Source organism: Oncorhynchus kisutch, linkage group LG13, assembly GCF_002021735.2.
Source record: "Oncorhynchus kisutch isolate 150728-3 linkage group LG13, Okis_V2, whole genome shotgun sequence".
Classification (NCBI taxonomy): Eukaryota; Metazoa; Chordata; class Actinopteri; order Salmoniformes; family Salmonidae; genus Oncorhynchus; species Oncorhynchus kisutch.
In genome coordinates this window covers 71800475-71814131 of record NC_034186.2, presented here as the reverse complement: position 1 = coordinate 71814131, position 13657 = coordinate 71800475, and the positions used below count along the sequence as shown (strand labels likewise).

Sequence of the window (13657 nt, the reverse complement as noted above, 5' to 3'; positions counted from 1 at the left end):
GAACAGTATTTATGTGTGTGTGTGCGTTTGGGAGTGTGTGTCTGTGGTGCTTGTGTATATTTTGTGTTTGTGAATGTATCCTCCCGTCCTGTAGGTAGCAAGCAGGCAGCCAGCAGACCGTTCTCCATGAGGAGCAGTAGAAGATGCCGGCCTCTGCCAGCGCTGCTGCTGTCGATACACTTCTCCTCCTTCCTGCTAGTTACCATGGCACCCACGCTCCGGAAGCCAGGCCGCCCTGCTCTCCCTCCGTCCGGATGGGTGAGTGTCCATCTATCAATCATCCATCCCTCCTTCCATCCCTTGAATTCACCCTCAGGTGTCTGTCTCCCCCTCCTCCCCCGAGGTGTCTCACCCCCCTCCACCAGGACACACCCACTCACTCACCTGGTCTTCACACCCCTCGTAAATACTCTGCTTGTCTCCTCTCTTTTTGTCTTACTGTCTAATGGTGAGTAACATCAATGTTTTCTCCCGTTCCATCTCCCTCCCTCCCCATGTAGCTGCGATCCTGGATGACCAGTCAGTGTGTGGGCGTGGGGAGCGGCTGGCTCTGGCCCTGGCCAGGGAGAACATCAACAGTGTGATGGAAGGGAGGGGCTAGAGCCCGTGTGGAGGTGGACATATTCGAACTGCAGAGGGACTCCCAGTATGAGACCACTGACACCAGTGAGTACACCACTACAGACCAGTAAGACCAGTACTGACATGTACAGACCAGTAAGACCAGTAATGACTAGTAAGACTATTAATACCAGGAGAGACCAGCACAGATGAATACAGACCAGGACTAAACAGATTCAGTAAAGACTAGTACAAACCATTACACGACCACAGCCACTTGTACAGACCAGTACTACCAATAGAGACCAGTACTGACCAGTAATACTAGTAGAGACCAGTACAGCCAAGTACTGATCAGTAATACCAGTACTGACCAGTGATATCAGTACAGACCAGTACAAACCAGTAATACCAGTATTGATCAGTACTGACCAGTAATACCAGCAGAGACCAGTCTGACCAGTAATACCAGTAGAGACCAGTATTGACCAGCAAAACCAGTAGAGACCAGTATTGACCAGTAATACCAGTAGAGACCAGTACTGGACAGTAATATCAGTACAGACCAGTACAGAAGAGTACAGACCAGTACTGACCAGTACAGACCAGTACGGACCAGTAATACCAGTACAGACAAGTACAGACCAGTACTGACCAGTAATATCAGGTGAGACCAGTACAGAGCAGTACAGACCAGTACTGACGAGTAATACCAGTACAGACCAGTACTGACCAGTAATATCAGTATAGACCAGTAATACCAGTACAGTCCAGTACAGACCAGTACTGACCAGTAATACCAGCACAGTCCAGTACAGACCAGTACTAACCAGTAATACCAGCACAGTCCAGTGCAGACCAGTACTGACCAGTAATACCAGCACAGTCCAGTACAGACCAGTACTGACCACGTAATACCAGCACAGTCCAGTACAGACCAGTACTGACCAGTAATACCAGTACAGACCAGTACTGACAAGTAATATCAGTATAGACCAGTAATACCAGTACAGTCCAGTACAGACCAGTACTGACCAGTAATACCAGCACAGTCCAGTACAGACCAGTACTAACCAGTAATACCAGCACAGTCCAGTGCAGACCAGTACTGACCAGTAATACCAGTACAGTCCAGTACAGACCAGTACTGACCAGTAATACCAGCACAGTCCAGTACAGACCAGTACTGACCAGTAATACCAGTACAGACCAGTACTGACCCAGTAATATCAGTATAGACCAGTAATACCAGTACAGTCCAGTACAGACCAGTACTGACCAGTAATACCAGCACAGCCCAGTGCAGACCAGTACTACAGACATTATGTACAAAACTGATTGAGGATTTCATTCAGTAGTTTATGTGTATTAGCTCACAGACCAATGATTTATATCAGGATACAGACACTTGTTGTTCCCATTCCAAGAGGTCACCACCCTGCCAATGGTCACAGCGAGCTGGAGAGAGAAGTGACTGTGTGTGGACGTATGTGAATGTACAGTACAGTATGTGTATGTGTGTGTGTGTGTGTCCTTGACCAGTGGGCAGGACACTCTGACAGGTGTATTTGCCATCAGGGTCCTTGGATCACAGGCCTCATCTTTCAGCTGTAGCTGTATGAGACACACACACACACACACACACACACACACACACACACACACACACACACACACACACACCACACACACACACACACACACACACACACACACACACACACACACACACACACACACACACACACACACACACACACAACACACACACACACACACGAACACGCACACGGCAGAGGTTATGGATGATGAGGGTGGAGAGATGTAGCGGAATGAAATGGAGCCCAGGGTGAATCTGAAGCAGCTTCTTCTCCTCGTCTCATTTCCTTCAGCTGAACTGACGTGAAGATGCACCCATGTACTTACTGTAGCCCCATGATGGGTGCCATTATTACCCCCTGTCAATCATTGATTCAGAGGCCTCGTTTCCCTGTTACTGTCTAGGTTCAACAACCATGGTTACTGTGACACAGTGCAGTGTGGCAGGAAGGCATGTTGGCCTTAATCAGTATGTCAGTGGCATTGATCAGTAACAGGAGCTGATCATTGAACAATATGTTAACTGTGAGACAGAACAGACTGACTTACAGACTGACTGACAGACTGAACACGCCCTAACAGTAGGCAAGATGGAGTTTCCACCATGCTGCTATGTTTCCATCCTTCCCCCATCAGTAGTCACAAAGGAATTTTAAGGTGTAGGCAATGGCTAGGTTCCACTCTACAAACTCACTCCCTTCCCTCTGCCCGTGAAGGGAAGGTGGCATAATGGAACCAAGCCAGAGGGATAAAGGATAAACCAAGGAGTGAGTAAGAGTTCTGAGGTCCACAAGCATTAGACACAATAGACTGCACTTCAACATTTATAGCAACAGACAAAAATATAGAAATACATTCCAACCAGACTAACAGAGCACCCAGACTAACAGAGCACCCAGACTAACAGAGCACCCAGACTAACAGAGCACCCAGACTAACAGAGCACCCAGACTAACAGAGCACCCAGACTAACAGAGCACCCAGACTAACAGAGCACCTACTAGACTAACACAGCACCCAGACTAACAGAGCACCCAGACTAACAGAGCACCCAGACTAACAGAGCACCCAGACAAACAGAGCACCCAGACTAACAGAGCACCCAGACTAACAGAGCACCCAGACTAACAGAGCACCCAGACTAACAGAGCACCTACTAGACTAACACAGCACCCAGACTAACAGAGCACCTAGACTAACAGAGCACCCAGACTAACACAGCACCCAGACTAACACAGCACCCAGACTAACAGAGCACCCAGACTAACAGAGCACCCAGACTAACAGAGCACCCAGACTAACAGCACCCAGACTAAAGTTATTTATTTTAAGAGAAGTGCACCTGGTTGACTTCTGTCCCTCTGTCTCCCTCTCCTCTCAGTGTGCCAGATTCTACCTAAAGGAGTGGTGTCTGTGATAGGCCCTGCCAACAGCCCTGCTTCTGGCTCTACTGTCAGTCATATATGTGGAGAGAAGGAGGTGAGTGGCACAAACATACACACATGCATGAATATGCACGTTCGCTGAATCTCTCCTCGTGAAATTAACCATCAACCACTTCTTCCATCTGTTTTCTCTTTATTCCCTTTGGCCTTTTATCCCTTCTCACTCTGTTCTCCTCTTCCCTGCCTCTCCTCATTTCTGTTTCCTCCTTAATGTTTTCTATACTGGTACTTTGAAATCATTGCCTTCTCTGCTCTTCCTTCCTTCCTTTCGCTCACTACTTCCTTTATACTCTCCTCCCCTCTTCCCTCTTCCCTCCTCCTCTTCCTCTTCCTTTTTCTCTTCCTTCCCTTCCTTCCTTCCTTCCCCTCCTCCTCTCCTCTCCTCTCCTCTCCTCTCCTCTCCTCTCCTCTCCTCTCCTCTCCTCTCCTCTCCTCTCCTCTCCTCTCCTCTCCTCTCCTCTCCTCTCCTCTCCTCTCCTCTCCTCTCCTCTCCTCTCCTCTCCTCTACTCTCCTCTACTCTACTCTACTCCTCCTCTCCCCTTCTCCTCTCCAGATCCCACATGTAAAGATAGGTCCAGAGGAGACTCCCAGGTTGCCCTACCTGCGTTTTGCCTCGGTCAGTCTGTACCCTAGCAACGAGGACCTGAGCCTGGCCGTGTCAGCCATCCTACGATCCTTCAGCTACCCCTCAGCCAGCCTGGTCTGCGCCAAGGCCGAGTGTGAGTACTGTGTGTATCTGTGTGCTTGTGCAAACGCATGTAGATGTGTGTGTAATTGTGTGTTTATTTAAATTCTTATTACCAAATCTTTTTTAACGTTTTAGCCATTTTTCTCCCTGGTCTTGTCCCATCGCTGCAACTCCCGTATGGAGTCGGGAGAGGCGAAGATCAAGAGACATGCATCCTCCAAAACATGACCCAGTCAAGCTGCACTGCTCGTTTAGCCTGGAAGCCAGCCGCACCAATGTGTCGGAGGAAACACCTTACAGCTGTCGATCGATGTCAGTGTGCATGCGCTCGGCCGCCACAAGGAGTTGCTAGAGCATGATGGGACATGGACATTCCAGCCTGCCAAACCCTCCCCTAACCCGGAAGACGTTGGGCCAATTAAGTGCTGCCTCATGGGTCTTCCGGTCGCGACACAGTCCGGGATCGAACCCAGATCTGTAGTGATGCCTCTAGCACTGCGATGCATTGCCTTAGACCACTGTGCCACTCGGGAGGCCCTGTGTGTGTGCCTTTGTGTGTGCCTTTGTGTATGTGCCTTTGTGTGTGTGCCTTTGTGTGTGTGCCTTTGTGTGTGTGCCTTTGTGTGTGTGTGTGTGTGTGTTCATGTATCTCACACTCCCTGTGCGAGCTCACGGCATCTTGGCACATTCACACTGTCTGGGCGAATATGACTGTCCCCTGCTGTTAGACACTCATTCTAACAGGCTGCTCTTAAAGTTCACTAAACTGTACATGCAAACAACACAACTTGTGGTCCATACAAATCACACTCCAACAGTATCTACCTCTTACTCATCCTCCAGCACTTGGCCAGACAGTCAACCACCTGTCAGGCTCCTGATACAGTATAAAGACTGAGCTCCTACAATTGTAAGTTGCTCTATCAGACTATTGATTTAATGATTGATGCACAGTAATTATTCTAAAGAGCTGTAATCCTGTTTCAGTCTCAGAAAATGAAGAGCTCCTCTCCTCTTCATAGACTTGGCCAGACAGTCAACCACCTGTCAGGCTCCTGATACAGTATAAAGACTGAGCTCCTCTCCTCTTCATAGACTGGCCACTTTGAACATGAGACTCTTTGAAATACATCAGAAACTGCACACCGATATGATCAGTGATTTTGATGTGATACACAGGCCTACTTCCTTCCATCCATTTGCTGATGTGAGATGTGAGACTTGTGTCTATTTGATGTGTTCACAAAAAGCTTTTCTATTTGGAAGAGGTTTTTAAAGCAACAGGTACGGTAGTCATGGTGATATAGTGATTGTGGGTGCAGATTAGGCTCTATATTTGTCTGGGAAGTGATCTCCTCAAGGTTACCGTTACCCACAGATTCTGACCCACTTGGCTGTGGAAGCTATCGCCGTGCCGAGCTGCTGGTTGCCATGGCTGCAGAATAGGTGCTAACTGCCACTCAACAGGCTGACTGCCTGACTCCCTCCACACACACGTACGTACAGTCAGTGTGCTGCAGAGAGATAGACGATTAACACACCATGGTTACAGCCAACAGGGGTTTTCATATTTTTCCATCTACCTCCGTCGAGTGGCTTTCAGGATAAGTGGACGTTATGTGTGTGTGTGAGAGATAGGTCCGCCGTCCATCACATATCAGATGTAGTGTTGAGTAAAGCAAGGAGACCAAGATGGTTTTGTTTTTTCTTCTTATATTGTCCATTTGGTTGCTGCATGGACAAAGATGTTTTATGTCGATTTCCAGGTATTTTCCGGTTCTTTTCGGCTCACTGAAATGTTTTTGGGGAGGTTTCCTTCTCTAGTTATGTATGGGTCACGTCCAGCTATTAATCTAGTGCCATTATGCAGTTTTTATGAGATGGGTGAGGTTAGAGGAAGGAGAGGAGAGAGGGAGGTGGTAAAAACAGATAGAGAGAGAGGAAGCAAGAGCTGGAGAGAGGAATAGAGGGACAGGGGAGAGATGATGAGAAAGGAGATGGAGAGCAAAATGGAGAGTGACCAGGATAGGAAAAGAAAGAGAGAGATACAAAAGAGAGAGAGCAAAAGATGGAGACGTTAGCGAAAGAGAGAGAGCAGTTAGAGAGAGAGACAGAAGGAGAGGTTAGGTTAGTGAGAGAGTGTGAAAGAGAGAGAGAGGAAGCTAGAGAGAGAGACAGAAGGAGAGGTTAGGTTAGTGAGAGAGTGTGAAAGAGAGAGAGGAAGCTAGAGAGAGAGACAGAAGGAGAGGTTAGGTTAGTGAGAGAGTGTGAAAGAGAGAGAGAGAGCAGTTAGAGAGAGAGACAGAAGGAGAGGTTAGGTTAGTGAGAGAGTGTGAAAGAGAGAGAGGAAGCTAGAGAGAGAGACAGAAGGAGAGGTTAGGTTAGTGAGAGAGTGTGAAAGAGAGAGAGAGCAGTTAGAGAGAGAGACAGAAGGAGAGGTTAGGTTAGTGAGAGAGTGTGAAAGAGAGAGAGAGCAGTTAGAGAGAGAGACAGAAGGAGAGGTTAGGTTAGTGAGAGAGTGTGAAAGAGAGAGAGAGCAGTTAGAGAGAGAGACAGAAGGAGAGGTTAGGTTAGTGAGAGAGTGTGAAAGAGAGAGAGAGGAAGCTAGAGAGAGAGACAGAAGGAGAGGTTAGGTTAGTGAGAGAGTGTGAAAGAGAGAGAGAGGAAGCTAGAGAGAGACAGAAGGAGAGGTTAGGTTAGTGAGAGAGTGTGATAAAGAGAGAGAGGAAGCTAGAGAGAGAGACAGAAGGAGAGGTTAGGTTAGTGAGAGAGTGTGAAAGAGAGAGAGAGGAAGCTAGAGAGAGAGACAGAAGGAGAGGTTAGGTTAGTGAGAGAGTGTGAAAGAGAGAGAGAGGAAGCTAGAGAGAGAGACAGAAGGAGAGGTTAGGTTAGTGAGAGAGTGTGATAAAGAGAGAGAGGAAGCTAGAGAGAGAGACAGAAGGAGAGGTTAGGTTAGTGAGAGAGTGTGAAAGAGAGAGAGAGGAAGCTAGAGAGAGAGACAGAAGGAGAGGTTAGGTTAGTGAGAGAGTGTGAAAGAGAGAGAGAGCAGTTAGAGAGAGAGACAGAAGGAGAGGTTAGGTTAGTGAGAGAGTGTGAAAGAGAGAGAGGAAGCTAGAGAGAGACAGAAGGAGAGGTTAGGTTAGTGAGAGAGTGTGAAAGAGAGAGAGAGCAGTTAGAGAGAGAGACAGAAGGAGAGGTTAGGTTAGTGAGAGAGTGTGAAAGAGAGAGAGGAAGCTAGAGAGAGAGACAGAAGGAGAGGTTAGGTTAGTGAGAGAGTGTGAAAGAGAGAGAGAGCAGTTAGAGAGAGAGACAGAAGGAGAGGTTAGGTTAGTGAGAGAGTGTGAAAGAGAGAGAGAGCAGTTAGAGAGAGAGACAGAAGGAGAGGTTAGGTTAGTGAGAGAGTGTGAAAGAGAGAGAGAGCAGTTAGAGAGAGAGACAGAAGGAGAGGTTAGGTTAGTGAGAGAGTGTGAAAGAGAGAGAGGAAGCTAGAAAGAGAGACAGAAGGAGAGGTTAGGTTAGTGAGAGAGTGTGAAAGAGAGAGAGAGCAGCTAGAGAGAGAGACAGAAGGAGAGGTTAGGTTAGTGAGAGAGTGTGAAAGAGAGAGAGAGCAGTTAGAGAGAGAGACAGAAGGAGAGGTTAGGTTAGTGAGAGAGTGTGAAAGAGAGAGAGAGCAGTTAGAGAGAGAGACAGAAGGAGAGGTTAGGTTAGTGAGAGAGTGTGAAAGAGAGAGAGAGCAGTTAGAGAGAGAGACAGAAGGAGAGGTTAGGTTAGTGAGAGAGTGTGAAAGAGAGAGAGAGGAAGCTAGAGAGAGAGACAGAAGGAGAGGTTAGGTTAGTGAGAGAGTGTGAAAGAGAGAGAGAGGAAGCTAGAGAGAGAGACAGAAGGAGAGGTTAGGTTAGTGAGAGAGTGTGAAAGAGAGAGAGGAAGCTAGAGAGAGAGACAGAAGGAGAGGTTAGGTTAGTGAGAGAGTGTGAAAGAGAGAGAGAGGAAGCTAGAGAGAGAGACAGAAGGAGAGGTTAGGTTAGTGAGAGAGTGTGATAAAGAGAGAGAGGAAGCTAGAGAGAGAGACAGAAGGAGGGGTTAGGTTAGTGAGAGAGTGTGTGAAAGAGAGAGAGAGGAAGCTAGAGAGAGAGACAGAAGGAGAGGTTAGGTTAGTGAGAGAGTGTGAAAGAGAGAGAGAGGAAGCTAGAGAGAGAGACAGAAGGAGAGGTTAGGTTAGTGAGAGAGTGTGAAAGAGAGAGAGAGGAAGCTAGAGAGAGAGACAGAAGGAGAGGTTAGGTTAGTGAGAGAGTGTGAAAGAGAGAGAGAGGAAGCTAGAGAGAGAGACAGAAGGAGAGGTTAGGTTAGTGAGAGAGTGTGAAAGAGAGAGAGAGGAAGCTAGAGAGAGAGACAGAAGGAGAGGTTAGGTTAGTGAGAGAGTGTGATAAAGAGAGAGAGGAAGCTAGAGAGAGAGACAGAAGGAGGGGTTAGGTTAGTGAGAGAGTGTGAAAGAGAGAGAGAGGAAGCTAGAGAGAGAGACAGAAGGAGAGGTTAGGTTAGTGAGAGAGTGTGAAAGAGAGAGAGAGCAGTTAGAGAGAGAGAGACAGAAGGAGAGGTTAGGTTAGTGAGAGAGTGTGAAAGAGAGAGAGGAAGCTAGAGAGAGAGACAGAAGGAGAGGTTAGGTTAGTGAGAGAGTGTGAAAGAGAGAGAGAGCAGTTAGAGAGAGAGACAGAAGGAGAGGTTAGGTTAGTGAGAGAGTGTGAAAGAGAGAGAGAGCAGTTAGAGAGAGAGACAGAAGGAGAGGTTAGGTTAGTGAGAGAGTGTGAAAGAGAGAGAGAGGAAGCTAGAGAGAGAGACAGAAGGAGAGGTTAGGTTAGTGAGAGAGTGTGAAAGAGAGAGAGAGGAAGCTAGAGAGAGAGACAGAAGGAGAGGTTAGGTTAGTGAGAGAGTGTGAAAGAGAGAGAGAGGAAGCTAGAGAGAGAGACAGAAGGAGAGGTTAGGTTAGTGAGAGAGTGTGAAAGAGAGAGAGAGGAAGCTAGAGAGAGAGACAGAAGGAGAGGTTAGGTTAGTGAGAGAGTGTGATAAAGAGAGAGAGGAAGCTAGAGAGAGAGACAGAAGGAGGGGTTAGGTTAGTGAGAGAGTGTGAAAGAGAGAGAGAGGAAGCTAGAGAGAGAGACAGAAGGAGAGGTTAGGTTAGTGAGAGAGTGTGAAAGAGAGAGAGAGCAGTTAGAGAGAGAGAGACAGAAGGAGAGGTTAGGTTAGTGAGAGAGTGTGAAAGAGAGAGAGAGCAGTTAGAGAGAGAGACAGAAGGAGAGGTTAGGTTAGTGAGAGAGTGTGAAAGAGAGAGAGAGGAAGCTAGAGAGAGAGACAGAAGGAGAGGTTAGGTTAGTGAGAGAGTGTGAAAGAGAGAGAGAGGAAGCTAGAGAGAGAGACAGAAGGAGAGGTTAGGTTAGTGAGAGAGTGTGAAAGAGAGAGAGGAAGCTAGAGAGAGAGACAGAAGGAGAGGTTAGGTTAGTGAGAGAGTGTGAAAGAGAGAGAGAGGAAGCTAGAGAGAGAGACAGAAGGAGAGGTTAGGTTAGTGAGAGAGTGTGATAAAGAGAGAGAGGAAGCTAGAGAGAGAGACAGAAGGAGGGGTTAGGTTAGTGAGAGAGTGTGTGAAAGAGAGAGAGAGGAAGCTAGAGAGAGAGACAGAAGGAGAGGTTAGGTTAGTGAGAGAGTGTGAAAGAGAGAGAGAGGAAGCTAGAGAGAGAGACAGAAGGAGAGGTTAGGTTAGTGAGAGAGTGTGAAAGAGAGAGAGAGGAAGCTAGAGAGAGAGACAGAAGGAGAGGTTAGGTTAGTGAGAGAGTGTGAAAGAGAGAGAGAGGAAGCTAGAGAGAGAGACAGAAGGAGAGGTTAGGTTAGTGAGAGAGTGTGAAAGAGAGAGAGAGGAAGCTAGAGAGAGAGACAGAAGGAGAGGTTAGGTTAGTGAGAGAGTGTGATAAAGAGAGAGAGGAAGCTAGAGAGAGAGACAGAAGGAGGGGTTAGGTTAGTGAGAGAGTGTGAAAGAGAGAGAGAGGAAGCTAGAGAGAGAGACAGAAGGAGAGGTTAGGTTAGTGAGAGAGTGTGAAAGAGAGAGAGAGCAGTTAGAGAGAGAGAGACAGAAGGAGAGGTTAGGTTAGTGAGAGAGTGTGAAAGAGAGAGAGGAAGCTAGAGAGAGAGACAGAAGGAGAGGTTAGGTTAGTGAGAGAGTGTGAAAGAGAGAGAGAGCAGTTAGAGAGAGAGACAGAAGGAGAGGTTAGGTTAGTGAGAGAGTGTGAAAGAGAGAGAGAGCAGTTAGAGAGAGAGACAGAAGGAGAGGTTAGGTTAGTGAGAGAGTGTGAAAGAGAGAGAGAGGAAGCTAGAGAGAGAGACAGAAGGAGAGGTTAGGTTAGTGAGAGAGTGTGAAAGAGAGAGAGAGGAAGCTAGAGAGAGAGACAGAAGGAGAGGTTAGGTTAGTGAGAGAGTGTGAAAGAGAGAGAGAGGAAGCTAGAGAGAGAGACAGAAGGAGAGGTTAGGTTAGTGAGAGAGTGTGAAAGAGAGAGAGAGGAAGCTAGAGAGAGAGACAGAAGGAGAGGTTAGGTTAGTGAGAGAGTGTGAAAGAGAGAGAGAGGAAGCTAGAGAGAGAGACAGAAGGAGAGGTTAGGTTAGTGAGAGAGTGTGAAAGAGAGAGAGAGGAAGCTAGAGAGAGAGACAGAAGGAGAGGTTAGGTTAGTGAGAGAGTGTGATAAAGAGAGAGAGGAAGCTAGAGAGAGAGACAGAAGGAGGGGTTAGGTTAGTGAGAGAGTGTGAAAGAGAGAGAGAGGAAGCTAGAGAGAGAGACAGAAGGAGAGGTTAGGTTAGTGAGAGAGTGTGAAAGAGAGAGAGAGCAGTTAGAGAGAGAGAGACAGAAGGAGAGGTTAGGTTAGTGAGAGAGTGTGAAAGAGAGAGAGGAAGCTAGAGAGAGAGACAGAAGGAGAGGTTAGGTTAGTGAGAGAGTGTGAAAGAGAGAGAGAGCAGTTAGAGAGAGAGACAGAAGGAGAGGTTAGGTTAGTGAGAGAGTGTGAAAGAGAGAGAGAGCAGTTAGAGAGAGAGACAGAAGGAGAGGTTAGGTTAGTGAGAGAGTGTGAAAGAGAGAGAGAGGAAGCTAGAGAGAGAGACAGAAGGAGAGGTTAGGTTAGTGAGAGAGTGTGAAAGAGAGAGAGAGGAAGCTAGAGAGAGAGACAGAAGGAGAGGTTAGGTTAGTGAGAGAGTGTGAAAGAGAGAGAGAGGAAGCTAGAGAGAGAGACAGAAGGAGAGGTTAGGTTAGTGAGAGAGTGTGAAAGAGAGAGAGAGCAGTTAGAGAGAGAGACAGAAGGAGAGGTTAGGTTAGTGGGAGAGTGTGAAAGAGAGAGAGGAATCTAGAGAGAGAGACAGAAGGAGAGGTTAGGTTAGTGAGAGAGTGTGAAAGAGAGAGAGAGCAGTTAGAGAGAGAGACAGAAGGAGAGGTTAGGTTAGTGAGAGAGTGTGAAAGAGAGAGAGAGCAGTTAGAGAGAGAGAGACAGAAGGAGAGGTTAGGTTAGTGAGAGAGTGTGAAAGAGAGAGAGAGGAAGCTAGAGAGAGAGACAGAAGGAGAGGTTAGGTTAGTGAGAGAGTGTGAAAGAGAGAGAGAGGAAGCTAGAGAGAGAGACAGAAGGAGAGGTTAGGTTAGTGAGAGAGTGTGAAAGAGAGAGAGGAAGCTAGAGAGAGAGACAGAAGGAGAGGTTAGGTTAGTGAGAGAGTGTGAAAGAGAGAGAGAGGAAGCTAGAGAGAGAGACAGAAGGAGAGGTTAGGTTAGTGAGAGAGTGTGATAAAGAGAGAGAGACAGAAGGAGAGGTTAGGTTAGTGAGAGAGTGTGTGAAAGAGAGAGAGAGGAAGCTAGAGAGAGAGACAGAAGGGGAGGTTAGGTTAGTGAGAGAGTGTGAAAGAGAGAGAGAGGAAGCTAGAGAGAGAGACAGAAGGAGAGGTTAGGTTAGTGAGAGAGTGTGAAAGAGAGAGAGAGGAAGCTAGAGAGAGAGACAGAAGGAGAGGTTAGGTTAGTGAGAGAGTGTGAAAGAGAGAGAGAGGAAGCTAGAGAGAGAGACAGAAGGAGAGGTTAGGTTAGTGAGAGAGTGTGAAAGAGAGAGAGAGAAAGCTAGAGAGAGACAGAAGGAGAGGTTAGGTTAGTGAGAGAGTGTGATAAAGAGAGAGAGGAAGCTAGAGAGAGAGACAGAAGGAGAGGTTAGGTTAGTGAGAGAGTGTGAAAGAGAGAGAGAGGAAGCTAGAGAGAGAGACAGAAGGAGAGGTTAGGTTAGTGAGAGAGTGTGAAAGAGAGAGAGAGCAGTTAGAGAGAGAGACAGAAGGAGAGGTTAGGTTAGTGAGAGAGTGTGAAAGAGAGAGAGGAAGCTAGAGAGAGAGACAGAAGGAGAGGTTAGGTTAGTGAGAGAGTGTGAAAGAGAGAGAGAGCAGTTAGAGAGAGAGACAGAAGGAGAGGTTAGGTTAGTGAGAGAGTGTGAAAGAGAGAGAGAGCAGTTAGAGAGAGAGACAGAAGGAGAGGTTAGGTTAGTGAGAGAGTGTGAAAGAGAGAGAGAGGAAGCTAGAGAGAGAGACAGAAGGAGAGGTTAGGTTAGTGAGAGAGTGTGAAAGAGAGAGAGAGGAAGCTGGAGAGAGAGACAGAAGGAGAGGTTAGGTTAGTGAGAGAGTGTGAAAGAGAGAGAGAGGAAGCTAGAGAGAGAGACACAAGGAGAGGTTAGGTTAGTGAGAGAGTGTGAAAGAGAGAGAGAGGAAGCTAGAGAGAGAGACAGAAGGAGAGGTTAGGTTAGTGAGAGAGTGTGAAAGAGAGAGAGAGGAAGCTAGAGAGAGAGACAGAAGGAGAGGTTAGGTTAGTGAGAGAGTGTGAAAGAGAGAGAGAGGAAGCTAGAGAGAGAGACAGAAGGAGAGGTTAGGTTAGTGAGAGAGTGTGAAAGAGAGAGAGAGGAAGCTAGAGAGAGAGACAGAAGGAGAGGTTAGGTTAGTGAGAGAGTGTGAAAGAGAGAGAGGAAGCTAGAGAGAGAGACAGAAGGAGAGGTTAGGTTAGTGAGATAGTGTGAAAGAGAGAGAGAGGAAGCTAGAGAGAGAGACAGAAGGAGAGGTTAGGTTAGTGAGAGAGTGTGAAAGAGAGAGAGAGGAAGCTAGAGAGAGAGACAGAAGGAGAGGTTAGGTTAGTGAGAGAGTGTGTGAAAGAGAGAGAGAGAGGAAGCTAGAGAGAGAGACAGAAGGAGAGGTTAGGTTAGTGAGAGAGTGTGAAAGAGAGAGAGAGGAAGCTAGAGAGAGAGACAGAAGGAGAGGTTAGGTTAGTGAGAGAGTGTGAAAGAGAGAGAGAGGAAGCTAGAGAGAGAGACAGAAGGAGAGGTT

General features: G+C 47.3%; 1 protein-coding gene across 1 annotated transcript in view; it reads left to right on the top strand.

The window, feature by feature from the left end:
- The first annotated feature begins 254 nt into the window (after positions 1 to 254).
- Positions 255 to 13657, top strand: part of LOC109878886 (glutamate receptor ionotropic, kainate 5-like) — a 37392-nt gene continuing 23989 nt past the window's right edge. Inside the window, 5 exon segments of the mRNA XM_031838106.1 lie at positions 255 to 258; positions 501 to 589; positions 591 to 666; positions 3542 to 3639; positions 4160 to 4325. Of these exon segments, the coding sequence (XP_031693966.1) occupies positions 255 to 258; positions 501 to 589; positions 591 to 666; positions 3542 to 3639; positions 4160 to 4325 (433 nt within the window).